We start from the raw sequence: 27,322 nt of genomic DNA on the forward strand, positions 1-27,322 counted from the left end.
CAGCGAGTGGAGAACCGAGACCTGTTTACGGAGGTCTGTACACGGTTGGAGGCTACGGCGAGGGATACTTTTTCCCAACATGGGTGGCAGCATAGTCTACGGATAGATGCCCCACCTATCTCTTAGGCGTTTTATGTTTCATCTTGATGTGTATCTCGCCTAGTTTTTTCGTTTTTATCACTTTCGAACCTGAGACAACATAAACGGCTGTGTGCATCCTGGTTATGCAGAGGCTGGATGTAATTGCTTATAAAAGTAATGAAAGCATCCTTTATCGAAAAAAATCCCCTCCGCTCGACGCCGGCGGTGAACATCGTCTGTGCTTAGAGATCTTCTTCCGGTCTCCTGCTGCTGGGAATCGGGGAGGAGGTTACGTATCAGAAGCAACTGCTGGAGATATCACAGTTGGTCGGGATACAGACCTGGTTTGAAGTATTCAAGGTACCTTCTTCTCTGTTGCATGTATGCGTGAATTAGATTTGTTGTCTTCTATGCACACATACAGATCGTAACCATAGTTCTTGTCTGGCCCATACGCATCGTAACCCTTGTTCTCGATCTCTGTCAGAATGGACCACTGTGTAACTGAAGAAGAACCATTTGTTGAGAGGTCACTGCTGTTCGCCAGCCAGAACACTTGGCTAGAAACTGTAGTTGAGGAAGACGAAGTTGAGTCATCGGGAGACAGCACAGAGGACAATGCTAGTGGCCATGGCATAAATAGGTCAGTTGATCTGGGTCGGACAGAAAACATTGTTCATGTTGAAAGAGACCCCAATGGCCTTGTTCGCAGGTATGTTTAACAATTTGAGATTACTGTGCATCTTTATTTGGTTTAAGTGGACTGGGAATAGCAAACCATTTGTAGAGTTCTTTGATACGTAATTATAACAATGCCAGGGCATCTTATACAATGTGCAATTGTTAGCTTATTTTACCATCTATTTTTTCTGTAATGTTGTGCAAATTAGTCAGTTGTGCTTTGCTAGATGTTGTGTTTTGTAATTGTACTTACTAGCAAACATCGGCGCGGCGGCACGCCGCGCCAGTATGGTTGCTCATCGACTGATTTTTTTTTTTTTGGTTGTGGTTAATGTTTATGGGCATGTATTGTGTCTAAGTGGTGTAGTCAATGATTTCGTTTTGATAGAGCTGCATGGGATTCGATTTTTTTAAAGCGAATGATATATTATTCAGCTAGTAGCTTTATTTGCTTGCATGTGAGTCAATACGCTTGAAAGATTTGGTCACAACAAACATGAAATGTAAATAAACTAAATGACGGAGATTGTAAAAACTAAGGAGATGCTGGAGGTCATTAGGGAGCTAGAGAAGTCTTTATTTTTATCTATGCCACACCTGTGATGTGGCCAGTGGATGAAAATTCGGAATGGAAGTTCTTCCATTGAGGTGCGTAGTTCTTTTGGGGCAGGTGGAACATGTTCTGTTGGCGAGTAGAGTTGCGAAAGATGGCATAAGTTCTGTGAGAAGCTATGAGCAAGCTAGACCGCGGTACAATTTGCATATAGTTCGAAATAATTGCAAAAGGCACATTATTATCAGAATTGTCAATACTGTGAGATGACAATAAACAATACAGAGATGGAAACTGACCAATTACATGGAAGCAGATAGGATTTGTACTGTCAATATCGTTATACCTTCAGAAAGTCTGAAATGTGTTAACATGTTTATGAACATGAAAACAGAAACTAACTCAGCACTTTAGGGACCAATAGCACATGGAAAAGAGAAATAGCGGGGACACCACGTTTTTGCTCCCAGAATATTAGAATGGATTTTGAACATATTTTAAAATGTTGAAATATCTGACAGAAATGTCACACATACATCTTAATGTTCTTTGTGCTCGCAAAGTTGTTTCACAAAAAATCGACAATTTTTGTGTAATGTGTAAAATGACAAATTTCGGTGCTAAAAAAGCTCTTCACAAGGATATTTTCTTATCTTTTTTACACAGCACATAAAAAATGTCGATGTTCTGCGAAATTTTGCCGCATATAGAATGTCGGCATGAACACAAGAAATTTTTGTTCAATTTTTTTAAAAACATTTTAAAATATGTTTTTTAGTAGCAGGAGCATATGCACCCTAGAGCAATATTGGATTTCCAATAGCTTTATGAACTAAGCACCCGTGGACTGGCTGCAATATGATGCTGGTAAGTGGCATGTAGCATTACTGATAAGTAGTGCGGATTCAGTTACTTAATTCTTTGGGATGGTGATCCGCCCAGTTCAGTTCTAAGGGATGTATTAAATGATGTATCTCTGTTGAACTATGAATAAAAGGCGCCCTTTGTTTAAAAAATATATAATTCATGGAATACCCCTGCTAAATTAAAAAGGCTAACATAAACAGATATAGCAGTACATAGGTTGTACTAAGGTTGGCACGAAACACATATCAAGTGATCACGGGTTACTGGAGATAATGGGCCAGAACATAAAATAGATGTTTTTGTCAATTCTTCATTCTTGAGACATCAGCTTGTCCTCCTCGTCCACAGATTCAGGTTTTGTAGATACAGCTGAACAACCTATGATTCATAGCGGGGCGACAACTTCATTAGATCGTTCGGTTTCTAGCAAAATTTTATCAGCGAAGCATCAAACAGTATGAGATCATTAGTTCAACACATCATATGACAATTCTAGGGATGAAGCGGCAAGAGGGTCGTAAATCAAGTATCACCATTCACAAATCAGAGCCTACCGAACAATTACTGTTGTTACTAAAGGTTTTAGTACATGCCATCTGAACAGCTGGAAGTAACATGTTAGCTTACATATTGACTGTCAGCATCACATAGCAACTTAAGTGAGGGATGCCATTGCACATACATTTGAAAGCACATCCCCAAGAAGTCGCAGCGATTCTAAAAATTGTCTAATGCAACTTGAATGATACACAGTCAAAGCTCTCCTCTGATATGGCACCCAAAACACAAATCCCATGAAACTCTCTGGACATGGTCTTCGCAAAGCATTTGTTTCTTCAAGTATTGAAAAGTTGGCTAATGCAGCTTTAGCTTATTATGAGACATAGTTGGAGCTCTCTGACTTGGCTCCCAAAACAGAAATCCCATGAGTTTTCAAACATGGTATCATTTGTAAAATCCAACATCTGCCATAGTAATATCCTAGGAGAATATTCTGTACACATGGAAGGAGTAATTCAAATCGTTCATGTAGCTTTTATTTGCTGGTTCCTTTATAAAGACCTCTTTGTTTTAGGTCCAGGTTTGGCCCTCCATTCTCCCCTATACCTGCAGTTCAGCAAAGATCATCATAGCTCAACTCGTTGATAATCAAGGACAGAAACATTTTCTATCCACAAAATGGAGCATAATTGAAAAGAAATAGTCCGTCCTCAGAACACCAAGCCAAGGAACAACTTTAAAAATCAGTCACATTCAAAATCATCAGAATCCTGTACGCTGAAACATGTCCAAGGTACCAACATCTAAATTTTTCAATTAGGCGGGTCTATAACTTTGGAAGAAAAGGCAGGGAAAAGATGGTAAGAAGCAATCCTTATCTAGAATGAAATTTTATTAAGAGAATATAATGGCCATCATGTATGGATGACCAATTGACCATTCATCTTGTACTTGCTCCAGGCTAAGGCAACAATAAAAGATTCAAACCAGGATATCGAACCCTCATATAGCTGTTCTCTGAACAGGGCTTTTCCGTTGGCCGACACACAGCCCTCCATTGTGTTGCCCTGCAACATCAGCTAAGTCTGAATATACATTTCCTGTGCACGATATTAATCTCGCTGCCAAATAGTTACACAGAAGGTGTAGAATTAACTATCATCCACTACATTGCAGAAAATCAATTACTGTAGGTGAGATAAGCTGGTACACAGAAACAGTTTTCATGGTCCAATTGGTATCTACAGGTAAGCAAACGAATAATTCAGGCTAATTGTGTGTATTGCATCTGCAAGTGACAGTAGGTAGATTAAGTATCTAAACGTTCAGAATGTACCGTATATAGATTTAGTCGAGTCGCCAGATCTCTGAATTCCCAGATGCGGGCGACACGCACAAAGAAAAGAAACAGAATTACCAAACCAAGGGCATCATCAGCCGACCACTTGCATCGACCTAAATAAATTAATAAATATATTGAAGATGCAGTTTTGTCACTTTTGTGTATTGCAGAAATAGTTACTTATCCAGTTGGAGAACAATTTTTAGAAATTCTGAATACAAGCATTCTTAGCATATATGTGCCAACAAAGTATTTATATCTAGATGATTGAGTCATAGGAAAGCCGAAGACTGTCGGAAGTTCAACTAAGCTTAATCGAAAAAAGATCGACATGCCAGATGATGAAGCAAAGCTGAGTGGGCAGACCTAGTAAAAGGATGAAGGCCATTATGGAGTGTCAAATTTTGTGGAATCACCTGGCTGAGCATTTCATTAAAACGATTGGAGGTCAATTGCAGTACAATAGTTCCTTTTGTAGTCTGTACCACCTGTGTGCAGCAAATTTAGATACATGCCTCTTCTAGAACATTCAGACAGCAATGAGTCCAGTCATGAAGCTTTCACAGCACAACAGAGTAGGAATTTTAGTATTCACATCTGGAATACACATTTTAATCTTAATGTTTCTTCTTGGCTTATAAACTGAAAACAATTTTATCAATTCAAGCCTTCTATAACCTTGATCCCAATTGCATCGAGCTAAGCATGCTACCATTCTGCAAACGAAAAGTTACATACCATAATTCCGTACGTCAGATCTCGATAATAAAGATTGTCTTATTCTTTAAAAGGGGGTCTCTATGCTAGGATAATTATCCTACCAAAACACGTTGGTGCACTTCTATTGTAAAAACAAAGCACCAACGTCATGAGGCCTTAAGAACTCAACACATAATCCTGAATCTGGTAATACTAAGAATAATATGAATAAGGATGTATTAGGCATTAAAGCTACAATAACAGCAAGCAATTTGCTAAATTATAAATGTGGAGGAGCACATAGAAAAGGAACATGACCAAGTATCCCATATTTAGATTTATTATGCTTGTAAAATTTTAGGAGATTATGTACCATTTTCTGCAATTTTGTATAAGGAATGTACAACTAAATGTACCAATTAGTATTCAACTGTTGGAATGGCATCGAAAATACCATGAGATAATCCTGAAGGCAACACCAACTTGGTCACTCTATGATAACGCTATATGCAAGATATGTTCCTAAACATCATATAATTGTCAGGAAATTAAGGTTGGACTGCACTTCTTAGATTTTGGCGCTATTAAGAATAAACATTGAATAAGAGACGTTAAAAGCAAATGTGAATACTGGAATCTATCTACATTTGTGTCACCATGCATACACAAAATCTCCATCTTAAAATCAGCAGCGGTATTATAATTATTACCTGCCTTGGATGTGTATCAGCAGCATGGTAAAGCGGCGACACAGCAGTACCATCTTCAAAGCGCAAAACTGGAGGAGGCGAAGAAGAAGGCCGGACTCACCGACGGTGCAACACCAGGCACACTCATAGAAAACCTGCAGGAAACTATAGGAATAAGTACGTAGCTGAAATTGCACCAATCATACAGGCCATCGCTTCAGCATGCACTACCAAACAGAGTACACTGTATTGTTGTACTAAGAGCAGCTCCATGGCATACATCGAAGCAGATGTGATGTTCTTGCTTTCCATCGACCAAGATACCTAGCAGCACATCAATCGGGAAGAAGAAGCAGAACTTGAATTTTTTTGCAGCGACACTGCTAAGCATGGTTTCAGTAGAAAAAAGAAGACAGAGAATCACATCAGCTGTAGATGTGAAACTCCTGATTCGATCCTTTGCGAACTATAATGTAAAGAACAAACCAAGAAAATAAAATGTAACTTGGATTCAGTTTGGCGCCTCAAGTCATTTTTGCCAGATGCTCTGCCACATTGATTGCATTGATCACTGGTTCTCCACGAACACCACATGCCCCTTTCTCGAGTATCTCTCCTTCCAGCACCCCAAACTGCCAGCGCCGACCCAACTGATCTAGAAGCACAAACTGTCGAAGATGAGGGGTTGAAAGGGGATTAATATTTGTGTGCCCTCTTTGTGGATGGGAGTCATAAAAGAAAGGAGTTCCGGAACCTGCAAACAAAAATCAACGAACTGAAAACTAAATCGTCAAAAAAAATTGAACCCAATCTACAGGTCAAACTGAAGCATCACGTACCAGAGAAGGAAAGAAGAAGAGCTCGTCGCCGATAGAATCGCAAATGAAGATGCCTGCGGCGGGGAACACCAGGGCCGGTGACTGGGAGAATCCCTGGACTGCAGCAGCGTGAGCGTGTGCTCGGCTTCATCCTGAAGCAGCGACGCCGGTGACATCATCAGGAACGCCACCAAGACGTGCGCGCCGAGGCAGGCGCGAACAACGACCCTGACAGCGACCGCCACGAAGGACACCACCCACGGTTCGCAACCGCGCCCAGCCAGACATGGGAGAGCTGGAAGCAAGGAGACTTGTGCAGGCATCCCCGCATCGCGCTTCCTCCTCGAACTCGTAGGCAGTGCCATGGAGAAGTTGGGGGCGTCCTGGTGAAGTTCTCTCCGCGATGCAGTGCGCGTCCTCCTCACGGGTCATGCTCATCGGAGGTGAGGTGGCGTATTCTATGGCGGCCTGGTGCAGCCCGCGACGTGCCTCCTCGCGCTCGTCGGAGGGGTCCTGGAAGAGCCTCATCGCTCGTCGGCGGCGGCCCAGCCGAGCCTCCCACGAAGCGCTCGTCGGCGGCGGCCCGCCGGAGCCTCCCGCGCCGCGCCTCCTCCTGCTGAGTAGTGAGTGGAGGCAGGCGGCAGGAGAAAGGTGCGCTCGTACTGGCAAAGCCGCGCCGGGCGGAGGCGCCGGGGGCCATGGTGGAGCAGCAGCGGGCCGTGACGACCTCGGGGCGGGGCAGACGGCGGCCGGGTACGGCAACCTCGAGGCAGAGCAGGTGCAGGCCGCGACGACCTCGGGGATCCGGCGAGCGACCGGCGACGACAACCTAGGGACGGACCAGGAGGGGGCCGTCGACCGCGCTCGTACTGGCGAAGCAGCGCCGGGCGGAGGCGCCGGGGGCCATGGCGGGGCAGCTGCGGGCCGTGACGACCTCGGGGCGGGGCAGACGGCGGCCGGGTGCAGCAACCTCGAGGCAGAGCAGGTGCAGGCCGCGACGACCTCGGGGATCCGGCGAGCGACCGGCGACGACGACCTAGGGACGGACCAGGAGGGGGCCGGCGACCGAGGCAGACGCCCGCCGGGGCCGGTGACCTCGGGGAGGGGCAGGCGCCCGCTGGGGACGACGACCTGAGGGCGGGCAGCAATGGGGCTTGGAAGCGGCTTTACCAATGGAGAAGACAGCGGTGGGATTTTGTTTTGCTCTCCTTGGTCAAAGCGGTGTGAGTTGAATCAAGTGGGACCAGAACATAAGAAATGCTATATCCACCCACGCCAAAACAAAGTGCACCACAGACCAAAGGAAAGGAGCAAAAACAAGTGCAAGAGGGCACCAGATATGCACACAGAGAAATGAATACCAGGAAACTACCTACGTGTCAGCTGCAGGTTACTCCGAAAAAAAATCCAAAATTCTGAGAAAAATGGAACTTGTTCAGCTTTAGTATAGTAGTTATACACGGATTAATGATTTACCAGGCACAGACGTGGTGCTATGCTTGATGAAAGGGCAGCTAGTGCAGAAAGGATATCAGCTCTTGAATCTGCCTTTAGAGGTTTTGCAGAAAGGAAAAGCACAGAAGTACTGTCACCAAAAATTGGGCTGTCGTTTGATTCATTGGGTGAAGCTTATGATTACTACAATCTTTATTCTTGGGAGTGCGGCTTCGGTATTAGGTATGGGAAAAGCAGGATGAATGTTAAAGGATCGAAGTGCATGCAAGAGCTCCTCTGCAACTGCTCGGTAATGAAGCTTCCATAATGAACATATTTACAAACATGATCTGCTGAACCATTTTTGACTGATTTTATTTTTTGTTTTAACAGGGGAAACCAACCAAGCTTAATAGCACTTCTTGTCGTACGGAATGTGCAGCTATGATTAGGTTGTTAAGAACGGATGATGATGGGTGGTACATTTGTGAGTTCAGGTCGACACACAACCACCAGATGCTACATACATACGCACAGAAGTTGCATTTTCCCTCTCACAGGCATATAGACAAGTACACAAGAGAACTCGTGGTGCAACTGTGTGAAAACAATGTGAATTTGAGCAAGGTATACAACATTATTGGGACATTTTTTGGCAGAATCGAGAATGTCCCTTTTACGAAAAGGTGTCTTCGAACTCTTTGTGGTAAAATCTCCCGTGATCAGGCAGACGAGGATGTGAAGAAGACAATGGATATATTCTCTGATCTGAAGGAGAAGGATCCAGAGTTTGATTATTCGGTAAGAGTTGATGGTGACAGCAGAATAAGGACTCTCATGTGGACAAACGGAAACAGTAAGTTGCAGTACCACCATTTTGGTGATGTCATAACATTTGACACAACATATAAGACAAACTTATATGACATGCCATTCGGACTATTTGGTGGAGTGAATAACCATTTCCAGTCAGTAATATATGCTGGAGTGCTGATGAGGGATGAGAAAGTTGAAAGCTTTAACTGGGTTTTCAAGGAGTTTGTGAAGATGATGGGTGGAAAGAACCCAATTACAATTCTAACAGGTACGTAAAATGAACCAAAATCTATTCCACCAAATACTATGACAGTATTACTGTTTGATTGAACTGAATGTTTAAAATTCATGAAACAGATCAGGCACGTGCAATGGAGGTTGCCATCGAGGAGGTGTTCCCTGATGTAACACATCGATGGTGCAAATGGCATGTCATGAAAAAAGCAAAGGAGAGTTTGGGTGTCCACTATCATAAGAAGAGTGAATTCAGGATAGAGTTTCACAAGCTAGTGCAAGATATGATTACTGTACAAGAGTTTGAAGATTCATGGCATGCTCTGGTAAAAAAACATGGGCTTGAAAAGAATACATTCCTGATCCAGATTTTCGAGGTACGACACAAGTGGGCCAAGCCTTATTTCGCTGGGAAATTTTGTGCAAAGCAAACCAGTACTCAACGAAGTGAAAGTGCTAACCATATGTTGAAGAATTACATCCCACCCGGATGTCCTATGAACCTATTCGTTAAGCAATACCACAAATTGCTCTTTGATAGAGATCAGGAAGAGGGTTTCCAAGAGAAGAGAACCAGATTGGTAATTGCTAAAATTATCATCGTTATCATTATTTGCTGCCTAGGTCTTGAAACTCTAAAGTTTATATTTATGAAATGTTATTTGCAGGGTGGTGCAGTGTTGAAAGTTAACATACCTCTTGAAAAGCATGCTAGCAGAATATATACAAGGACCATGTTTGAAATGTTTGGATCGTTCCTTTTTGCTTCTGGATCATATACGGTAGAGGAGCTGATCCCGAAGAAAAAATATGTGGCAACACACCTGAATGCATCCAAAAGAGAAAAATACCTTAAATCTGTCTTTGAAATAGAAGTTTCTGAGGATGGCGATTATTTCACATGTGAGTGTGGATTATTTGAGCACATGGGTATGGTTTGTTGTCATATAATAAAGGTTGGTAATTGGTAATTGGCTGTTTTATCTGTGGTTTGTCTGATAACCTATATCATAGTAGGATCTAATTGTTTGAAATCCTTCATGCAGGTGATGTGTGAACTAAGACTAAGTGAAATTCCAAAAAAGCATGTCATGAAGAGATGGACCCTAGATGCAAGAGATATTTTACCTGATCATCTGTAGCACTATCAGAAAGATATTGGTCTGAATGAAACGCACACATTTAGGCATTCAAAGATGTATATTGCTGCGCTTGAACTAGTGAAGATGGGAGATATGAATGTCGCCGCATATGAAGCTGTGATGAAGTGCTTGATCGATGCTAAGCTTAAGGTCACACCTCTTTGTAATAAAACAGATGGAATGAGTATAGTGGAGAAGGCCGCAACCATGGCTAAATCCAATGGGACAAGTGCAGTCCGTGCTAATTCGAATGGAGGAAGTACAGTTCGTGCTAATTCAAATGGAGGCAGTACAGTCCGTGCTAAATCAAATGGAGGAAGTGCAACACATGGTACGGGTCGTCCCAATTCAAATATACCAGCTGGTCCAGAATTATTTTCAGAGAAAGCAACTAAGGACAAAGAAAAATATGCGATGTCAGAAGGATCTTGTGTTGATGGGGGAGATGATAGTTTGGAGTCATTGAATGATGTTTACTCTCCAGATAGGAGCCACCACGATTTGGCACCGCCTCCAAGTAAAAAAAGACGAGGTCGTCCAACGACTGCAAGAGACAAAGCTCCATATGAAAACAAAAACAAGAGATCAAGATTCTGCACAATTTGTAGGCTAGAAGGACATAAACGTACAACCTGCCCAATCAGAGGAGATGCTCCCATGAAGCCAAGGCAAGCTGCTAGATGCAGCAATTGTGGAATTACAGGGCATCGGAGGACAAGTTGCGTCAAACCAATTAGTTTTCCTGGTTGATTTGTGAATTTTCTATATACATATTGATTGTAAAATTAAACCTACAATTATCGGATGACTGCATGTGTCAAAAATATGTATCGTGTGTAACTGTATTGAATATGTTTTCAGGTTTTTAAACTGAGGGCAAAAATTCATTCGTGTTTTTCTTAGAAAAAAATGAGAAGCATGGTGCAGCAATGTCATGGCAGTCACATGCCCATTTGGTAACATGGAACTGGAAATATTTTGTTGTTGGTGTTCAAAATATAATCCCAAACTAGAGTGCTGGTTGGTACATACACCATTTAAGTTTGTTGGTCCCATTGCATCCACTTAGACTGACCAACGTATTAACTTCGGTGTACCAGGCGTCCAGGCAGTTGTCACATTAAAACAGGTGGGTCCAGGTAGGTGATGATATTTGATCCAAATACGGCGGTGGCTAAAACAGAAAACTAGACTATACAACAATCGGTATAACATGCGTCAGTGGTCCCTGCACAGGTGTCGCACGTTGGTATCGGTGGTTGTGGCACACGAGAGCCACAACGCAATTCTCTGGCATACACACCCTAAATTCTCCACCCACTCTTGCGTGTGAAAATAATGCTTTGCTCCTTAAATATATCACTCAGTCTTCATCTGACTAGGTAGAAACATGGTTTTAAATAACCGGCTATATGCTATAGCTGGGCTATTGCCTTAGCTGCATCTTTTAGAAAGCTTGGGCTATATAAAGGCTATAGCCGGCTATTTAAAACTATGTGTAGAAAACTCCGATGTCCCATCAGTTCAGCATGTTCAGAGCCCTAGATTGTATACTTCAAGTAAGCCACATAACATTCACATGCACCCCGGAGAAGACGAGAGAAGAGCCAAAGAAATTTGGAAGCATGAGGGAGTATGAGGCGTTGGGAGAAGTAGCGCGGCTACTCACTTGCAGGACAGAGCGTGAAACCATGTTGCTTTTCTTTTTGCGGGTAAATGTTGATTTTATTACTCAATAGGGGTTACAGACAGGTTATGCAGGAGAGACTGAAACCACGTTGTTTCTTCACACTGAGAAAGATCTTGGACGTACTTTCCTAAACCTACTAGTAGCTAAATAAAGTAATATTTGATTAAACTTTTAGAAAAATTTATCAATAAATATGATATTTTATAGATACTAAATAAAAATATATTTTTATTATATATCTAATTTTATTTAATTTGTATTTTACATGTTAATGATTTTTGGTAAAAACTTAATTAAACTTGACATAGTTTGATTTTCTAAAAGTAATATAAATCTTCAACTTTCGGATGGAGGTAGTATACATTGCACGTCGAAGATCATTTTTTTCTGATCAAGACGTGCAAGTGCAGGAGTCAACGTACACCTTTTTAAATAGAACATGCAGAACTTAAGCGCATAAATATTTTGCTTTCTCTTGATCATACATTATCAAGAAAATTACAAAAAACCACCACATTACAGGCAATGGTTTTAAAAAGCCACCACTATTCATTTTTTTTTTTCCAAAAAACCACCAGCTTACGGGTAACACTTAACGGATAGCACTGACTCGTCTCTAATGCTGGTTTAATGGCCAGACTGGCATATGGGTCCTGCTGTTATGCTGATGTGGCGACTGATTAATGAGAAAGAGAGGAGCCCCATATATTGGTTCTAGCTTCGGGCTTATTTGTAAATTTCAGTGGGACCCACTTGTCAGCTAGCATTACTTTTCTCTCTTTTATTTTTCTATTTATCCTATAATTGTTTTCTCGTCTTTTTTTTTTGGGCGTTGACCCGACCGAGCCTGAGCTAGCAGCCGAGGCCTGCTCGGCGGCGCCCGCGCCACTCTGGCCGGCGGCGGAGCTCGTCCCGTCGGTGCCCTGGCTGGACCTCGCTCGCGCCGCCCTGCTCGGCACTCGGCCGGAGCTCGTCCCTCCGACCCCTGGACGGACCTCGCCCGCGCCGCCATGGTTGCCGCTCGCCCCGTGTGGCCCTTCCCCGGCCCCTGGCCACGCCGCCCTGCTCGGCGCTCGGCTGGAGCTCGTCCCGCCGACCCCCACTCGCCCGCGCCCGCGCCCGCCCCGGCTGGCGCTCGTCCCGCGTAGCCCTTTCCCGGCCCTGCGGCGGCGGTAGTGTGGGGTAGCGACGGCACTACTGTGGGGTAGCAGCGGCCCTGGTTGACCTGGGCAGGCGCGGGCGGGCTCCAGCTCCGGTGAGGGCGGGCGCGTTCGGGCGCGACGAGAGCTCCGGCTTAGGCAGGGATGGGCGGGCTCCAGCTCCGGCGAGAGGTCCAGCGAGATCTCCGGCATAGGCAAGTGCAGGGGCCTCCGGCAGGGGTCACGCAGGCGCCGCCATCTCTCCCGATGGAGCCCGTGAGCAGGCCCGATGGGGTCTTTATTTTTTGAGAAAGAAAAAAGAACAAGAATGAACTGCTATGACAAGTGGGTCCTGTCAACTGATATTTTCTACACTACTTAAAAACGAGGAACATGTTCCTTATTCTGCCAATACATCAACCTCTTCGTCCTTTGTCCACCGTCCTCCGCTCGACCGCACGGCGGCCACATGGGCTAGGCCCATCTTATCCCACCACCAGATCTCGTCATCAAGTAGTCACGCATTGAACCCAATCACCTCCTCTCGAGGGTACCACCCCCCCCCCCCCCCCCCCCGCCGTTACAGCCGCGAGCATCTCGCCAGAGGAGGGCTGGCCCGACGTTGCCCTCATCTCACCTGCCGGACCTAGGCCGGCAGGCACCGGATCTGGACAGTTCATGCGTGCCTCGAGTCCACCGTTCCTCTTTGCAACCACTCGATTCATTTGAACTGCCGCCGCGAGATCTGGATGTCGAAGCCGTCACAACTCTCTGTGTTCATCCCTCCGCCCGACCTGTGCAGCTCTGTCTCCGCAGTGGTGGTCGTCACCATGTCGCCGCCGACGAGACCACCGCGCTCCGCACGCGTCTCGCCGCTGTCCAGGACACCCTCGGGCTCGCAGAATCCAAGGCCACACCTGAGGACCGAAAGGACATCCCTTCATCGTTGCTAAAAAAATCCCCTCTCTTCCCCAACATCACGTGCGGCCTGCAGGTCGCCTCCTCCGTCCTCTGCCAGTCTGCCTCTTCGCCGCACTCGGTCGAGACCAGCATGTCCAGGCCGTCTGGCACACTCTTCCTAGGGGCACAGCAGGAGATCACTAGGGTCTACCGCCCAGCCGTCCTCACGTCCTGCCGCCCCTACCCACCCAGTTCCTTCTACTCAAATCCCCACTCAGGTTCAATTATAGAAGCTACAAGCAAGAGTCGTCTGCTATTCTCCCATGGCTTGCCTTGCAACCACTCTATGCCTTTCCAGAAGAGCAATGGCGGCGGGAGGCATCAGATCAACGGGCAGACGAGCATAGCCACGTCGGTCAGACCTCAAATCCAAGAGCAGGCCTCCGAAGTTCTGAGGATGCATAGCCAGGCCACTAGATTTGTCACAGCCAGATTGAAAGATAATCACAATAGAGCTGGTATAGAAGATAAAAAAGGGGATATATGCAAGAACTTTAGGCTGTACATGGTGCAGGGTGTGTTCTGTAGATTGGCGTCGCATCACAGCTAGCTAGCCTAAATCGGGAGTGATTGGGTATTGCTTCTACTGAATATGGGTGAACCTGGTTCCGAATGGAGCACAAAAATTCTTATTAAAGAAATCATGGTGATGCATTTGTTTGAGTACATGATTGATACGCGTACAGCACGCGTCCGTTGGGAACCCCAAGAGGAAGGTGTGATGCGTACAGCGGCAAGTTTTCCCTCAGTAAGAAACCAAGGTTTATCGAACCAGTAGGAGCCAAGAAGCATGTTGAAGGTTGATGGCGGCGAGGTGTAGTGCGGCGCAACACCAGGGATTCCGGCGCCAACGTGGAACCTGCACAACACAACCAAAGTACTTTGCCCCAACGAAACAGTGAGGTTGTCAATCTCACCGGCTTGCTGTAACAAAGGATTAGATGTATAGTGTGGATGATGATTGTTTGCAGAAAACAGTAGAACAAGTATTGCAGTAGATTGTATTCGATTAAAAGAATGGACCGGGGTCCATAGTTCACTAGAGGCATCTCTCCCATAAGAAAAATAGCATGTTGGGTGAACAAATTACAGTTGGGCAATTGACAAATAGAGAGGGCATGACCATGCACATACATGATATGATGAGTATAGTGATATTTAATTGGGCATTACGACAAAGTACATAGACCGCTATCCAGCATGCATCTATGCCTAAAAAGTCCACCTTCAGGTTATCATCCGAACCCCTTCCGGTATTAAGTTGCAAACAACGGACAATTGCATTAAGTATGGTGCGTAATGTAATCAACAACTACATCCTCGAGACATAGCATCGATGTTTTATCCCTAGTGGCAACAAGACATCCACAACCTTAGAACTTTCTCACACGTCCTGCATTTAATGGAGGCATGAACCCACTATCGAGCATAAATACTCCCTCTTGGAGTTAAGAGTAAAAACTTGGCCAGAGCCTCTACTAATAACGGAGAGCATGCAAGATCATAAACAACACATAGGTAATAGATTGATAATCAACATAACATGGTATTCTCTATCCATCGGATCCCAACAAACACAACATATAGCATTACAAATAGATGATCTTGATCATGTTAGGCAGCTCACAAGACCCGACAATGAAGCACAATTAGGAGAAGACGACCATCTAGCTACTGCTATGGACCCATAGTCCAGGGGTGAACTACTCACTCATCACTCTGGAGGCGACCATGGCGGTGAAGAGTCCTCCGGGAGATGATTCCCCTCTCCGGCAGGGTGCCGGAGGCGATCTCCTGAATCCCCCGAGATGGGATTGGCGGCGGCGGCGTCTCTGGAAGGTTTTCCGTATCGTGGCTCTCGGTACTGGGGGTTTCGCGACGAAGGCTATAAGTAGGCGGAGGAGATAGGCCAGGGGGCCTGACAGGGGGCCGACACACTAGGCCGGCGCGGCCAAGGGCCAGGCCGCGCCGCCCTAGTGTTTGGCCACCTCGTGGCCCCACTTCGTATCATCGTCGGTCTTCTGGAAGCTTCGTGTGAAAATAGGCCCCTGGGCGTTGATTTCGTCCAATTCCGAGAATATTTCCTTACTAGGATTTCTGAAACCAAAAACAGCAGAAAACAGCAACTGGCTTTTCGGCATCTCGTTAATAGGTTAGTGCCGGAAAATGCATAAATATGACATAAAGTATGCATAAAACATGTAGATATCATCAATAATGTGGCATGGAACATAAGAAATTATCGATGCGTCGGAGACGTATCAGCATCCCCAAGCTTAGTTCCTGCTCGTCCCGAGCAGGTAAACGATAACAAAGATAATTTCTGGAGTGACATGCCATCATAACCTTGATCATACTATTGTAAGCATATGTAATGAATGCAGCGATCAAAACAATGGTAAATGACATGAGTAAACAAATGAATCATATGACAAAGACTTTTCATGAATAGTACTTTCAAGACAAGCATCAATAAGTCTTGCATAAGAGTTAACTCATAAAACAATAAATCAAAGTAGAGGTATTGAAGCAACACAAAGGAAGATTAAGTTTCAGCGGTTGCTTTCAACTTATAACATGTATATCTCATGGATATTGTCAATGTACAGTAATATAACAAGTGCAATATGCAAGTATGTAGGAATCAATGCACAGTTCACACACGTGTTTGCTTCTTGAGATGGAGAGAAATAGGTGAACTGACTCAACATAAAAATAAAAGAAAGGCCCTTCGCAGAGGGAAGCATTGATTGCTATATTTGTGCTAGAGCTTTGGTTTTGAAAACAAGAAACAATTTAGTCAACGGTAGTAATAAAGCATATGTATCATGTAAATTATATCTTACAAGTTGCAAGCCTCATGCATAGTATACTAATAGTGCCCGCACCTTGTCCTAATTAGCTCGGATTACCTGGATTATCATCGCAATACATATGTTTTAACCAAGTGTCACAAAGGGGTACCTCTATGCCGCCTGTACAAAGGTCTAAGGAGAAAGCTCGCATTGGATTTCTCGCTATTGATTATTCTCAATTTAGACATCCATACCGGGACAACATAGACAATAGATAATGGACTCCTCTTTTATGCATAAGAATTCAACAATTATTAATTTTCTCATATGAGATTGAGGATATTTGTCCAAAACTGAAACTTCCACCATGGATCATGGCTTTAGTTAGCGGCCCAATGTTCTTCTCTAACATTATGCATGCTCTAACCATTCTAGCGGTAAATCTCCCTTACTTCAGACAAGACGGACATGCATAGCAACTCACATGATATTCAACAAAGAGTAGTCGATGGCGTCCCCAGGAACATGGTTATCTCACAACAAGCAACTTAATAAGAGATAAAGTGCATAAGTACATATTCAATACCACAATAGTTTTTAGGCTATTTGTCCCATGAGCTATATATTGTAAAGATGAAGAATAGAAATTTAAAGGTAGCACTCAAGCAATTTACTTTGGAATGGCGGAGAAATACCATGTAGTAGGTAGGTATGGTGGACACAAATGGCATAGTGGTTGGCTCAAGGATTTTGGATGCATGAGAAGTATTCCCTCTCGATACAAGGTTTAGGCTAGCAAGGTTATTTGAAACAAACACAAGGATGAACCGGTGCAGCAAAACTCACATAAAAGACATATTGTAAACATTATAAGACTCTACACCGTCTTCCTTGTTGTTCAACCCAATACTAGAAATTATCTAGACCTTAGAGAGACCAATTATGCAAACCAAATTTTAGCAAGCTCTGTGTATTTCTTCATTAATAAGTGCAAAGTATATGATGCAAGAGCTTAAACATGAGCACAACAATTGCCAAGTATCAAATTATCCAAGACATTTTACCAATTACTACATGTAGCATTTCCCGTTTCTAACCATATAACAAATTAACGAAGAAGGTTCAACCTTCGCCATGAACATTATGAGTAAAGCCCAAGGACATATTTGTCCATATGAAACAGCGGAGCGTGTCTCTCTCCCACACAAATAATGCTAGGATCCATTTTATTCAAACAAAACAAAAACAAAAACAAACAGACGCTCCAAGCAAAGTACATAAGATGTGATGGAATAAAAATATAGTTTCACTAGAGGAACCTGATAATGTTGTCGATGAAGAAGGGGATGCCTTGGGCATCCCCAAGCTTAGACGCTTGAGTATTCTTGAAATATGCAGGGGTCAACCACCGGGGCATCCCCAAGTTTAGAGCTTTCACTCTCCTTGATCATATTGTATCATCTCCCTCTCTTGATCCTTGAAAACTTCCTCCACACCAAACTCAAAACAACTCATTAGAGGGTTAGTGCACAATTAAAATTTACATGTTCAGAGGTGACATAATCATTCTTAACACTTCTGGACATTGCACAAAGCTACTGAAAGTTAATGGAATAGAAAAATCCATCAAGCATAGTAAAACAGGTAATGCGAAATAAAAGGCAGAATCTGTCAAAACAGAACAGTTCGTAAAGACAAATTTTATTGAGGCACCAGACTTGCTCAAATGAAAATGCTCAAATTGAATGAAAGTTGCGTACATATCTGAGGATCACTCACGTAAATTGGCATAATTTTCTGAGTTACCTACAAAGAATTAGGCCCAGATTCTTGACAGCAAAGAAATCTGTTTCTGCGCAGTAATCCAAATCTAGTATGAACCTTACTATCAACGACTTTACTTGGCACAACAATGCACAAAACTAAGATAAGGAGAGGTTGCTACAGTATTAACAACTTCCAAGACTCAAATATAAAATAAAAGTACTGTAGTAAAAACATGGGTTGTCTCCCATAAACGCTTTTCTTTAACGCCTTTCAGCTAGGCGCAAAAAGTGTGTATCAAGTATTATCAAGAGACGAAGTATCAACATCATAATTTGTTCTAATAATAGAATCAAAAGGTAACTTCATTATCTTTCTAGGGAAGTGTTCCATACCTTTCTTGAGAGGAAATTGATATTTAATATTACCTTCCTTCATATCAATGATAGCACGAACAGTTCGAAGAAAAGGTCTTCCCAATATAATGGGACAAGATGCATTGCATTCAATATCCAAGACAACAGAATCAACGGGGACAAGGTTTTTGTTAACGGTAATGCGAACATTATCAACTCTCCTCAAAGGTTTCTTTGTAGAGTTATCAGCAAGATTAACATCCAAATAACAATTTTTCAATGGTGGCAAGTCAAGCATATTATAGATTTTCTTAGGCATAACGGAAATACTTGCACCAAGATCACATAAAGCATTACAATCAAAGTCATTGACCTTCATCTTAATGATGGGCTCCGAACCATCCTCTAGCTTCCTAGGAATAGAAGCTTCGCGTTCTAGTTTCTCTTCTCTAGCTTTTATGAGAGCATTTGTAATATGTTTTGTGAAAGCCAAGTTTATAGCACTAGCATTAGGACTCTTAGCAAGTTTTTGTAAGAACTTTATAACTTCAGAGATATGGCAATCATCAAAATCCAAACCATTATGATCTAAAGCAATGGGATCATCATCCCCAATATTGGAAAAAAATTCAGCAGTTTTATCACAGGCAATTTCAGCAGTTTTAGCGATTTGTGCTTTTTCGCGCTTTGCATTAGAAGTGGAAACATTGCCAACACCAATTCTTTTACCATTAATAGTAGGAGGTGCAGAAACATGTGGAGCATTAGCATTGCTAGTGGTGGTAATAGTCCAAACTTTTGCTATATTATCTTCTTTAGCATTTTCTTCTTTTTCCCACCTAGCACGCAATTCAGCCATCAATCTTATATTCTCATTAATTCTAACTTGGATGGCATTTGCTGTAGTAACAATTTTATTATTATGATTTTCATTAGGCATAATGATACGTCCAAAACGTATCTACTTTCCCGAACACTTTTGCTATTGTTTTGCCTCTAATTTGTGTGTTTTGGATGCAACTAACACGGACTAACGCTGTTTTCAGCAGAACTGCTCTGGTGTCTCGTTTTTGTGCAGAAATCCAACTTTCGGGAAAAACCTCGGAATTTATGCAGAAGGCCCTATTTTCCCAGGAAACTAACGGAGCCAGGAGGGAAATTGAAGTGGAGGCCCGAGGGCCCCACACCATAGGGCGGCGCGGCCCAGGGGGGGCCGCGCGGCCCTGTGGTGTGGCCCCCTCGGCCGGCCTCCGACGCCCTCCTTCGGACTATTTATCGGCCTCGACCTAAAAACGCACGGGGAGAAGTCGAAGTCGCCAAAAACACTCCAGAACACCGCCACATCGCGAAACTCCGTCGCGGGAGCCAGAAGTCTCCGTTCTGGCACTCCGCCGGGACGGGGAATTGGAGGAGATCATCGCCGCCATCACCGCCAACGCCTCTACATCAACCAGCCATGTTTCCCCCATCCATGTGTGAGTAATTCCCCCGCTGTAGGCCGAAGGGGATGGTAGGGATTGGATGAGATTGGTCATGTAATAGCATAAGATTGTTAGGGCATAGTGCCTAGTGTCCGTAGTTGGTACTTTGATGATATTGTTGCAACTTGTTATGCTTAATGCTTGTCACTAGGGCCCGAGTGCCATGATCTCAGATCTGAACATGTTATTGTTTCATCATGATATTCATTGTTTATGGTCTTACCTATAAGTTGTATACACATGTCGCTGTCCGGAACCGATGGCCCCGAAGTGACAGAAATCGGGACAACCGGAGGGAATGGTAGCGATGTGAGGATCACATGTGTTCACGGAGTGTTAATGCTTTGCTCCGGTACTCTATTAAAAGGAGTACCTTAATATCCAGTAGTTTCCCTTGAGGCCCGGCTGCCACCGGCTGGTAGGACAAAAGATGTTGTGCAAGTTTCTCATTGCGAGCACGCACGACTATATATGGAACACATGCCTATTGATTGCTTTGTACTTGGACACCGTTTTATTATTATCTGCAAATGCCCTGCTATGATTGTTACATGAGTTTCTCTCATCCATGCAACGCCCGTCATCCGTCCCCGTGCCTACAGTATTTTAATCCTGCTGTTTACTAAAATCACTACTGCTGTCTCTCGTTACTCGCTCTTTGTTATTTCACTACTGCTCTTGCTATAAACTGTTACTACTGATAAACCCTTGCGAGCAAGTCTGTTTCCAGGTGCAACTGAATTGACAACTCCGTTGTTAAGGCTTCCAAGTGTTCTTTGTCTCCCCTTGTGTCGAATCAATAAATTGGGTTTTACTTCCCTCGAAGACTGTTGCGATCCCCTATACTTGTGGGTCATCAAGACTATTTTCTGGCGCCGTTGCCGGGAGCATAGCTTTATTTGGAAGTTCACTTGGATTAATATTGTTCGCTGCAAATTCTCCATCATGGGTAAACCTCGCGATACTAAGATCGCCATATTACCATCCACTACAAGAAAAGGTACAATTCTGAATACCTCTGCTGCTCTTGATTCACCATCTGTGATTGATAAACTTGTTTCACCGCCACATGCTTCGCATGCGGGTACACCTGCTGAATCTGAACACTCTCGTAATATTGATAATGTTTCTGCTGTGCTTGATGATAGTGGTTCATTGGGATCCTTTCTAGATGCTACAATTGCTAGGTCTAGACAAATTGAAAATACTGAAACTCCTAAGGCTACTACACCCGTTAGTTCACCCGAACTTGGTTATTTTAGTGATGATCCCGAGGAAGATTATGTGGAGCTTAATGATGATTTTATTGAAAAATGCAATGCTACTACTGATGCAAGAAAAATTAAAAAGTTGCTTGCGTAACATACCGTTAGATATAAACTGTCTCCTGATCCTAAATTTGCCACATCTCCTATAAACATTAGGGATAAAGATTATGATTTTTCTCTTGATCTATCTCATATAGCTATTGTTGAGAAAACACCTTTTTGTGGTACTGAAAAAGAAAGTGCTGTTGAACACATGACTGAGTTATCTACTTTGAGTAGTTTGTTTTCTGATGATGTTAAGAAGCGTACTTACTTTGTTGCTAAAATCTTTCCATTCTCATTAAAGGATGACGCTAAAACCTGGTATAATAGTTTGCCACCTAGTTCTATTAAAAGTCCAAAAGAATTGCTTGCTGTTTTCTTTCGGAAATACTTTCCTGCTAGTGCTCAACATGCTGCTTTGCAGAGAGTTTATAATTTTGATCAGGGAGATGAAGAGAAATTGCCTGAGGCTTGGGCGAGATTTTGCTCTCTTATTAGAGCTCGCACGACCATGATTTAGAAAAGCATGATTTACTTGATATATTTTATAGTGGACTAACCATTGAGTCTAGGGCATACCTGGATAGTTGTGCTGGTTGTGTTTTCAGGAAAAGAACCTGCAGACGCTATTTGAAGAATTATTGGCTAAAATAAGCCGGAATCATGATGATTGGACTACGCCTGAACCAACTCCAACTCCAATATTGAAGAAGCGGGGTTTAATTAAATTGAATGATGAAGATATGAGGGAAGCCAAGAAGTCTCTCAAGGAGAAAGGTATTAAATCTGAAGATGTGAAGAATCTACCTCCTATAGAAGATATATGTGAGATAATTCCCCCTTCATCTATGATTGAGGTAAACTCCCTTCAACGCTTTACTAGGGAAGATATTCCGTATTCGAAACCTCCTGCACAATGCTTAGATGAGTTTGATAATTATATTGTTAAGCAAGAAAATTTTAATATGAGAGTAGAGAATCATTTAATGGAAAATTCTCAAGCTATTAGTGAATTGCATGATATTGTGGAGAGAACCTCCAATGATGTTAAGATGCTTGTTAAACATTTTCAAATGATTCAAACTCAAAATGATCAACTCACTAAAGTGCAAAATGACTTGTTAGGGAATAATTCTAAAGAGAAACATGCTTATGAAGTAACAACTAGAGGTGGTGTCTCTACCAGATCCTCTATATCCCGAAGGGCATCCCAAAAGAGTTGAACAAGATTCTCAACGCATTGAACCTAGTGCTCATTCTAGGAAGAAAAAGAAGAAGAAACATAAAAATGTTGTAGAATCCTCTCGAACCCGTTAATGATCCTAATAGTATTTCTATTTCTGATGCTGAAACCGAAAGTGGTAATGAACATGATAATGATAATGATAATGATAAGAATGATACTCCCGATAAAGAAGAGGTTGAAGAAGAACTCGAAAAGCATGCTAAAACTAAAAAGTACACTAAAGAAGATTTTATTGCTGAGAAACATGGTAATGAAAGAGAACCTTGGGTGCAAAAGCAAATGCCTTTTCCTGCTAAGAAATTAAAATCAAAGGAAGAAGAACACTATAATAAATTTTGCGATTGGATGAAACCTTTATTCTTGCAAATCCCTTTGACTGATGCTATTAAATTGCCACCTTATTCAAAGTATATGAAAGATATTGTTACTAACAAAAGGAAAATCCCCAATGAGGAAATTTCCACTATGCTTGCTAATTACTCTTTCAATGGCAAAGTTCCGAAGAAGTTGGGCGACCCAGGTATACCTACTATTCCTTGTTCTATCAAGAATAATTATGTTAAAACTGCTCTATGTGACTTGGGAGCCGGTGTTAGTGTTATGCCTTTTTCTCTTTATAAGAGACTTTACTTAGATAAGTTGATACCTACTGATATATCTTTGCAAATGGCTGATAAATCTACTGCTATTCCTGTTGGTATATGTGAGAATGTTCTGTTCAAGTTACTACTAAGCCGCTTAATATTAACTGATTTTGTTGTGTTGGAAATGCCTGAAGATGATAATATGTCTATTATTCTTGGGAGACCTTTTCTTAACACTGCAGGGGCTGTTATTGATTGCAATAAAGGAAAGGTTACTTTCAATGTTGATGATAGGGAGCATACTGTTTATTTTCCCAAGAGGATTGAGAAAGCGTGTGGAGTTAATACTATTTCTAATGTGAGAACTATCAAAGTGGGAACTATTGATTGTCCTATATATGAGCCTAAGGAAGAATATCAAACTCTCGTGATTGGATCCATATCAATACAATTCAAGGTAACATGATTGATTTGAGGTTTATTTCTTCTTATGCTATGTAAAATTTATTTGGTGGCAAGACTTGATCAACCTTGTTAACAAATACTTTTTATATGCATAGAGGAGGTAAACAACATCTCTTTCTTCCTCCATTTGCTCTAGTTGCTGTAGCACTTTTGATTTGCAAAGTTCCTTAGTTATTTGAAGATTTCGAAATTTTTCCTGGCCAGTAATAATAAACTAAATACCCAGAAATGTGCGTTTTTCAAAGTTTTCAAAAATTCACAAAAATTATACCGTTGGTCCTATTTTTCGACGAGGCACCTGGGAACACCAGAGGATGACCTGTGGGGCACCAGAGGGCGCGGACCACGAAGCCGGCGCGGCCAAGGAGGTGGCCGCGCCACCATGTGGTGTGGGCCCCCCTCTGCCCCACTTTGTCATCTCTTTCGCCCAGAACAGTCTCTCTCCCGAAAAAACTCGTACCAAGTTCCTCTCACTCGCGTTTTTGCTCCAGAGCTCCAGATTTTTCGATCTCTTTGCTCAGCCCAGATTTACATGCAGAAATTTGGCACATTTGCTCTTCGGTATGTGACTCCTCCACCCATCCAAGTAGAATTTCGTTTGGTTGAGTATATCTTGAATATTTTGCTGCTGTAGGTAACATGTTTAGTGAGCTTGCATGCTTGTTCTAAGTGGTAGAAACTAGTTTTGATGCATGATTAGTACTCTAGCAAGTTCCTATGGTAGTTTCCCTCAATTATATGTCACCAAATCAAATCTTTTATATTGGTTGTTGAAATTTCAGAAAATGGAGTGGAATAGATATCACTTGAACCAGCAAGAATTGGAAGTCCAACAAGTTATGATAGTCAATCGTGAAGAGGGAGTATACCCCTCTTACTACCCATGCGCGGATTTCATGAGAAGCGCGGGGATACTTGAAGATGTTCAAACTCTAATTTCTCGTGCAGGGCTGAGTGACTTTGTTGAAGGAGAGCCAAGACAATATGTAAAATTAACTATGGCTTTTGTGCAGGACTTCAAGTTTAATTGGTCGCGGTCTAACCCCACGGTCCAGTATAAAATTTACAATAAACCGTCAACTTGCCATTTAGTGCTTTTTGTGCAGCAATTAGAATACCGCAATGGGGGTCGTGCGAGAAGATAAGGGGATCGCCGCAAGAACTCTCGGATCTTTACAAGATGATTTGCGATGGAAGGAGTTTCTCAGGTGAAAGTGGTAAAATCACGAGTATTCAGCTCCCGGCTATCCGCTACTTTGCCTATTTTATTACCAAATGCGTTCTTGCTAAAAAGGTTGGTGGTAAGCTTTCTATCCCGGATTTGGCTTTTCTAGCTGACCGCAAAATAGTAGGTCTTATTATTTGTGGTCATTAATAGCTTATAGTCTTGCCACTAACCTTGAGAAAGGTGGTATTTGTGGAGGTCTCATCGCCTCGTTTACTAGCTTTTCATAATGTAGAACCTCATCATTTTGATATTCCGTTCCCCATAGAAAAACTTGACATAGCCTCTATGATTAAACATGAATTTGTTTCAGATTCCTCCAACTTGGGTAACCTGTATTATAGGATGATATTTTATAAGAAAGTTTGGAGAATAATTAAGAAAACTGAGAAATTAGTAAGATTGCCTGCGCCTGTTCTGTCTAACCTTGATTCCAGGGGAGATTGGTCGGTTCTGAGAAGGTGCACCGGATGCACACATAGAGAGAGGAGGCCATCATGCAAGAGACGACATAGAGGTCGAGGAGCACCTCGACTCATCATCCGATGCAGCAAGTTCCTCGCATCAACATGGTGGATATGTGGAGCCTCCACGCTTTTCTTCTGCGCAGGAGCTTTACTATGACTACTCCATGGACTACCCACCGGCGAGGAACAACGACCCTCGCCGGGGTTGAACTCCACTTAGGCCAAAAGCCTAAGCTTGGGGGGAGGTATACCAGCATCACTCATTCTTTGCATACTATGGTTGCTGGATACTTGTACATACTTGTTTTGTTCGATTGAGTGGTTTTCTAATGAGAGAAAGATAATATTTGGGGAAGTGCTGCCTGAAAACAGATTCTGGAACGTTACCGTAAAAATTCTCAAAAATAGCCAGAGCGTCATTTTGAGCTGCCAATTTTTGTGCAGGTTCCCCAGGTTGTTATCTAACTTTCATTAGTTGAACACTTTTCGATCTGAGCAACGTAAGATTTTTGTTAAAATCGATTTCTGTACTGCTGTCAGGTTTTGGCAGATTTCTGCCATTTCGCTTTTCTGTGTTTCTTTTAGTTTGCTATTTCTTGATTTCACTTTGTTTCCTTCCCAAAACACAAAAAGACCAAAAATATTTCTGTTATTTCTCTTCACCATTTGTTTGCTTTAGTTTCTTGCATTTGTTTCACTTTATTTGCTATTGCTAGTTTGCTATAAGAAAACCCAAAAAGATTTTGCTTTGTTTGTTTGTTTCCTCTTGTTCTTATTTGCAATTTGAAAACACCAAAAATATTTGCTGTTCTTCTCTGGTTTGTAAAGTTCTTTATGAGTTCAATGGTCTTCGGTGACTGGAGCGTGGTTTTCATTTCATATTATCCAAGTTACACAAGTGAAAAGGCAATAATGACGATCTACGACAATTGGATTGTGGTGAGAGGCTGGTATGAACTCTATTTGTTTTCATTTTTGTACATATACTCATCCATGTGAGCATGCTTAGTTGGTTCATGTGAGGTATATGTTATTTGAGGAAGTCTAGTAGTTTATGATCTCTCATGATTAGCTCCAATTTATTAATATGAGTAGCATGTCATGGATGTTTGTTTGCATTGTTTTATTCATAAGTAAGTATGGCATTGTGGTATCCTCCTCTGAATAATTCATTTATATCGACTTGGCACATGCTCACGCATGCATATGATTGAACAAAAAGGTCAATTAAGCCTCGATGATCTATATTGCTTCAGAGTTCTTGTATCACTTTTATGCCTCCGTTAATTTATTTTGCCGCAAGCATGATTATGACAGTTACTGCTCTCTTGATTTGTCGCTCCCTAGTCTATTGCTAGCCTTCACTTGTATTGAGCGGGAACGCTGCTCGTGCTTCCAAACACCTGAAAACTAAGTTGTTCCAAAAGTGTCCACCATAAATACCTATGCATGGCATTTCAAACCATTCCAAGTAAATTCTCATGCGCTACCTTTAAAACCTTCAAAATGCTTCTCAATTTGTGTTTATGTTTCATAGCTCATGAGGAAGTATGTGGTGTTTAGCTTTCAACCTTGTCATTTACTTTTGACGGACTCTCATATGGACTAGTGGCACATCCGCTTATCCAATAATTTTGCAAAAAGAGCTGGCAATGGGATTCCCAGTCCCGAATTAATTAACTTAAATAGACACTCCTCCATGGTTTGTGATTGTTGGACGGCACCCGAAGGATTCGGTTAGCCATGGCTTGTGTAAGCAAAGGTTGGGGGGAGTGTCATCATCATAATAAAACCAAAATAAAAAGGCACTCCTTCATGGTATGAGATTGTTGGCAGGCACCCGAGGATTCGGTTAGCCATGGTTTGTGAAAGAAAGGTTGGAAGGAGTGCCAAATAAATATGCAATAATTCATGGGAGCCGCTCTTGAAAGTCCGGTTGGCGAGGTAGTTAGTGTACCCATTACCATTCGTTGACAACAACAA

At 42.5% G+C, this 27,322-nt stretch overlaps 1 protein-coding gene across 1 annotated transcript; it reads left to right on the forward strand.

Moving 5' to 3' along the window:
• Positions 1–289: 289 nt before the first annotated feature.
• LOC127341382 (protein FAR1-RELATED SEQUENCE 5-like) lies at positions 290–10,727 on the forward strand. Its single transcript, XM_071827914.1, has 7 exons — positions 290–441; positions 569–793; positions 7,711–7,975; positions 8,059–8,749; positions 8,839–9,296; positions 9,384–9,671; positions 9,762–10,727. Exons 2-7 carry the CDS (start codon positions 570–572, stop codon positions 9,855–9,857), a joined length of 2,022 nt encoding a protein of 673 aa, XP_071684015.1. The 5' UTR covers positions 290–441; position 569; the 3' UTR covers positions 9,858–10,727.
• The last annotated feature ends 16,595 nt before the right edge of the window (positions 10,728–27,322 follow it).

The sequence above is a fragment of the Lolium perenne genome, chromosome 3, assembly GCF_019359855.2.
Source record: "Lolium perenne isolate Kyuss_39 chromosome 3, Kyuss_2.0, whole genome shotgun sequence".
Lineage (NCBI taxonomy): Eukaryota > Viridiplantae > Streptophyta > Magnoliopsida > Poales > Poaceae > Lolium > Lolium perenne.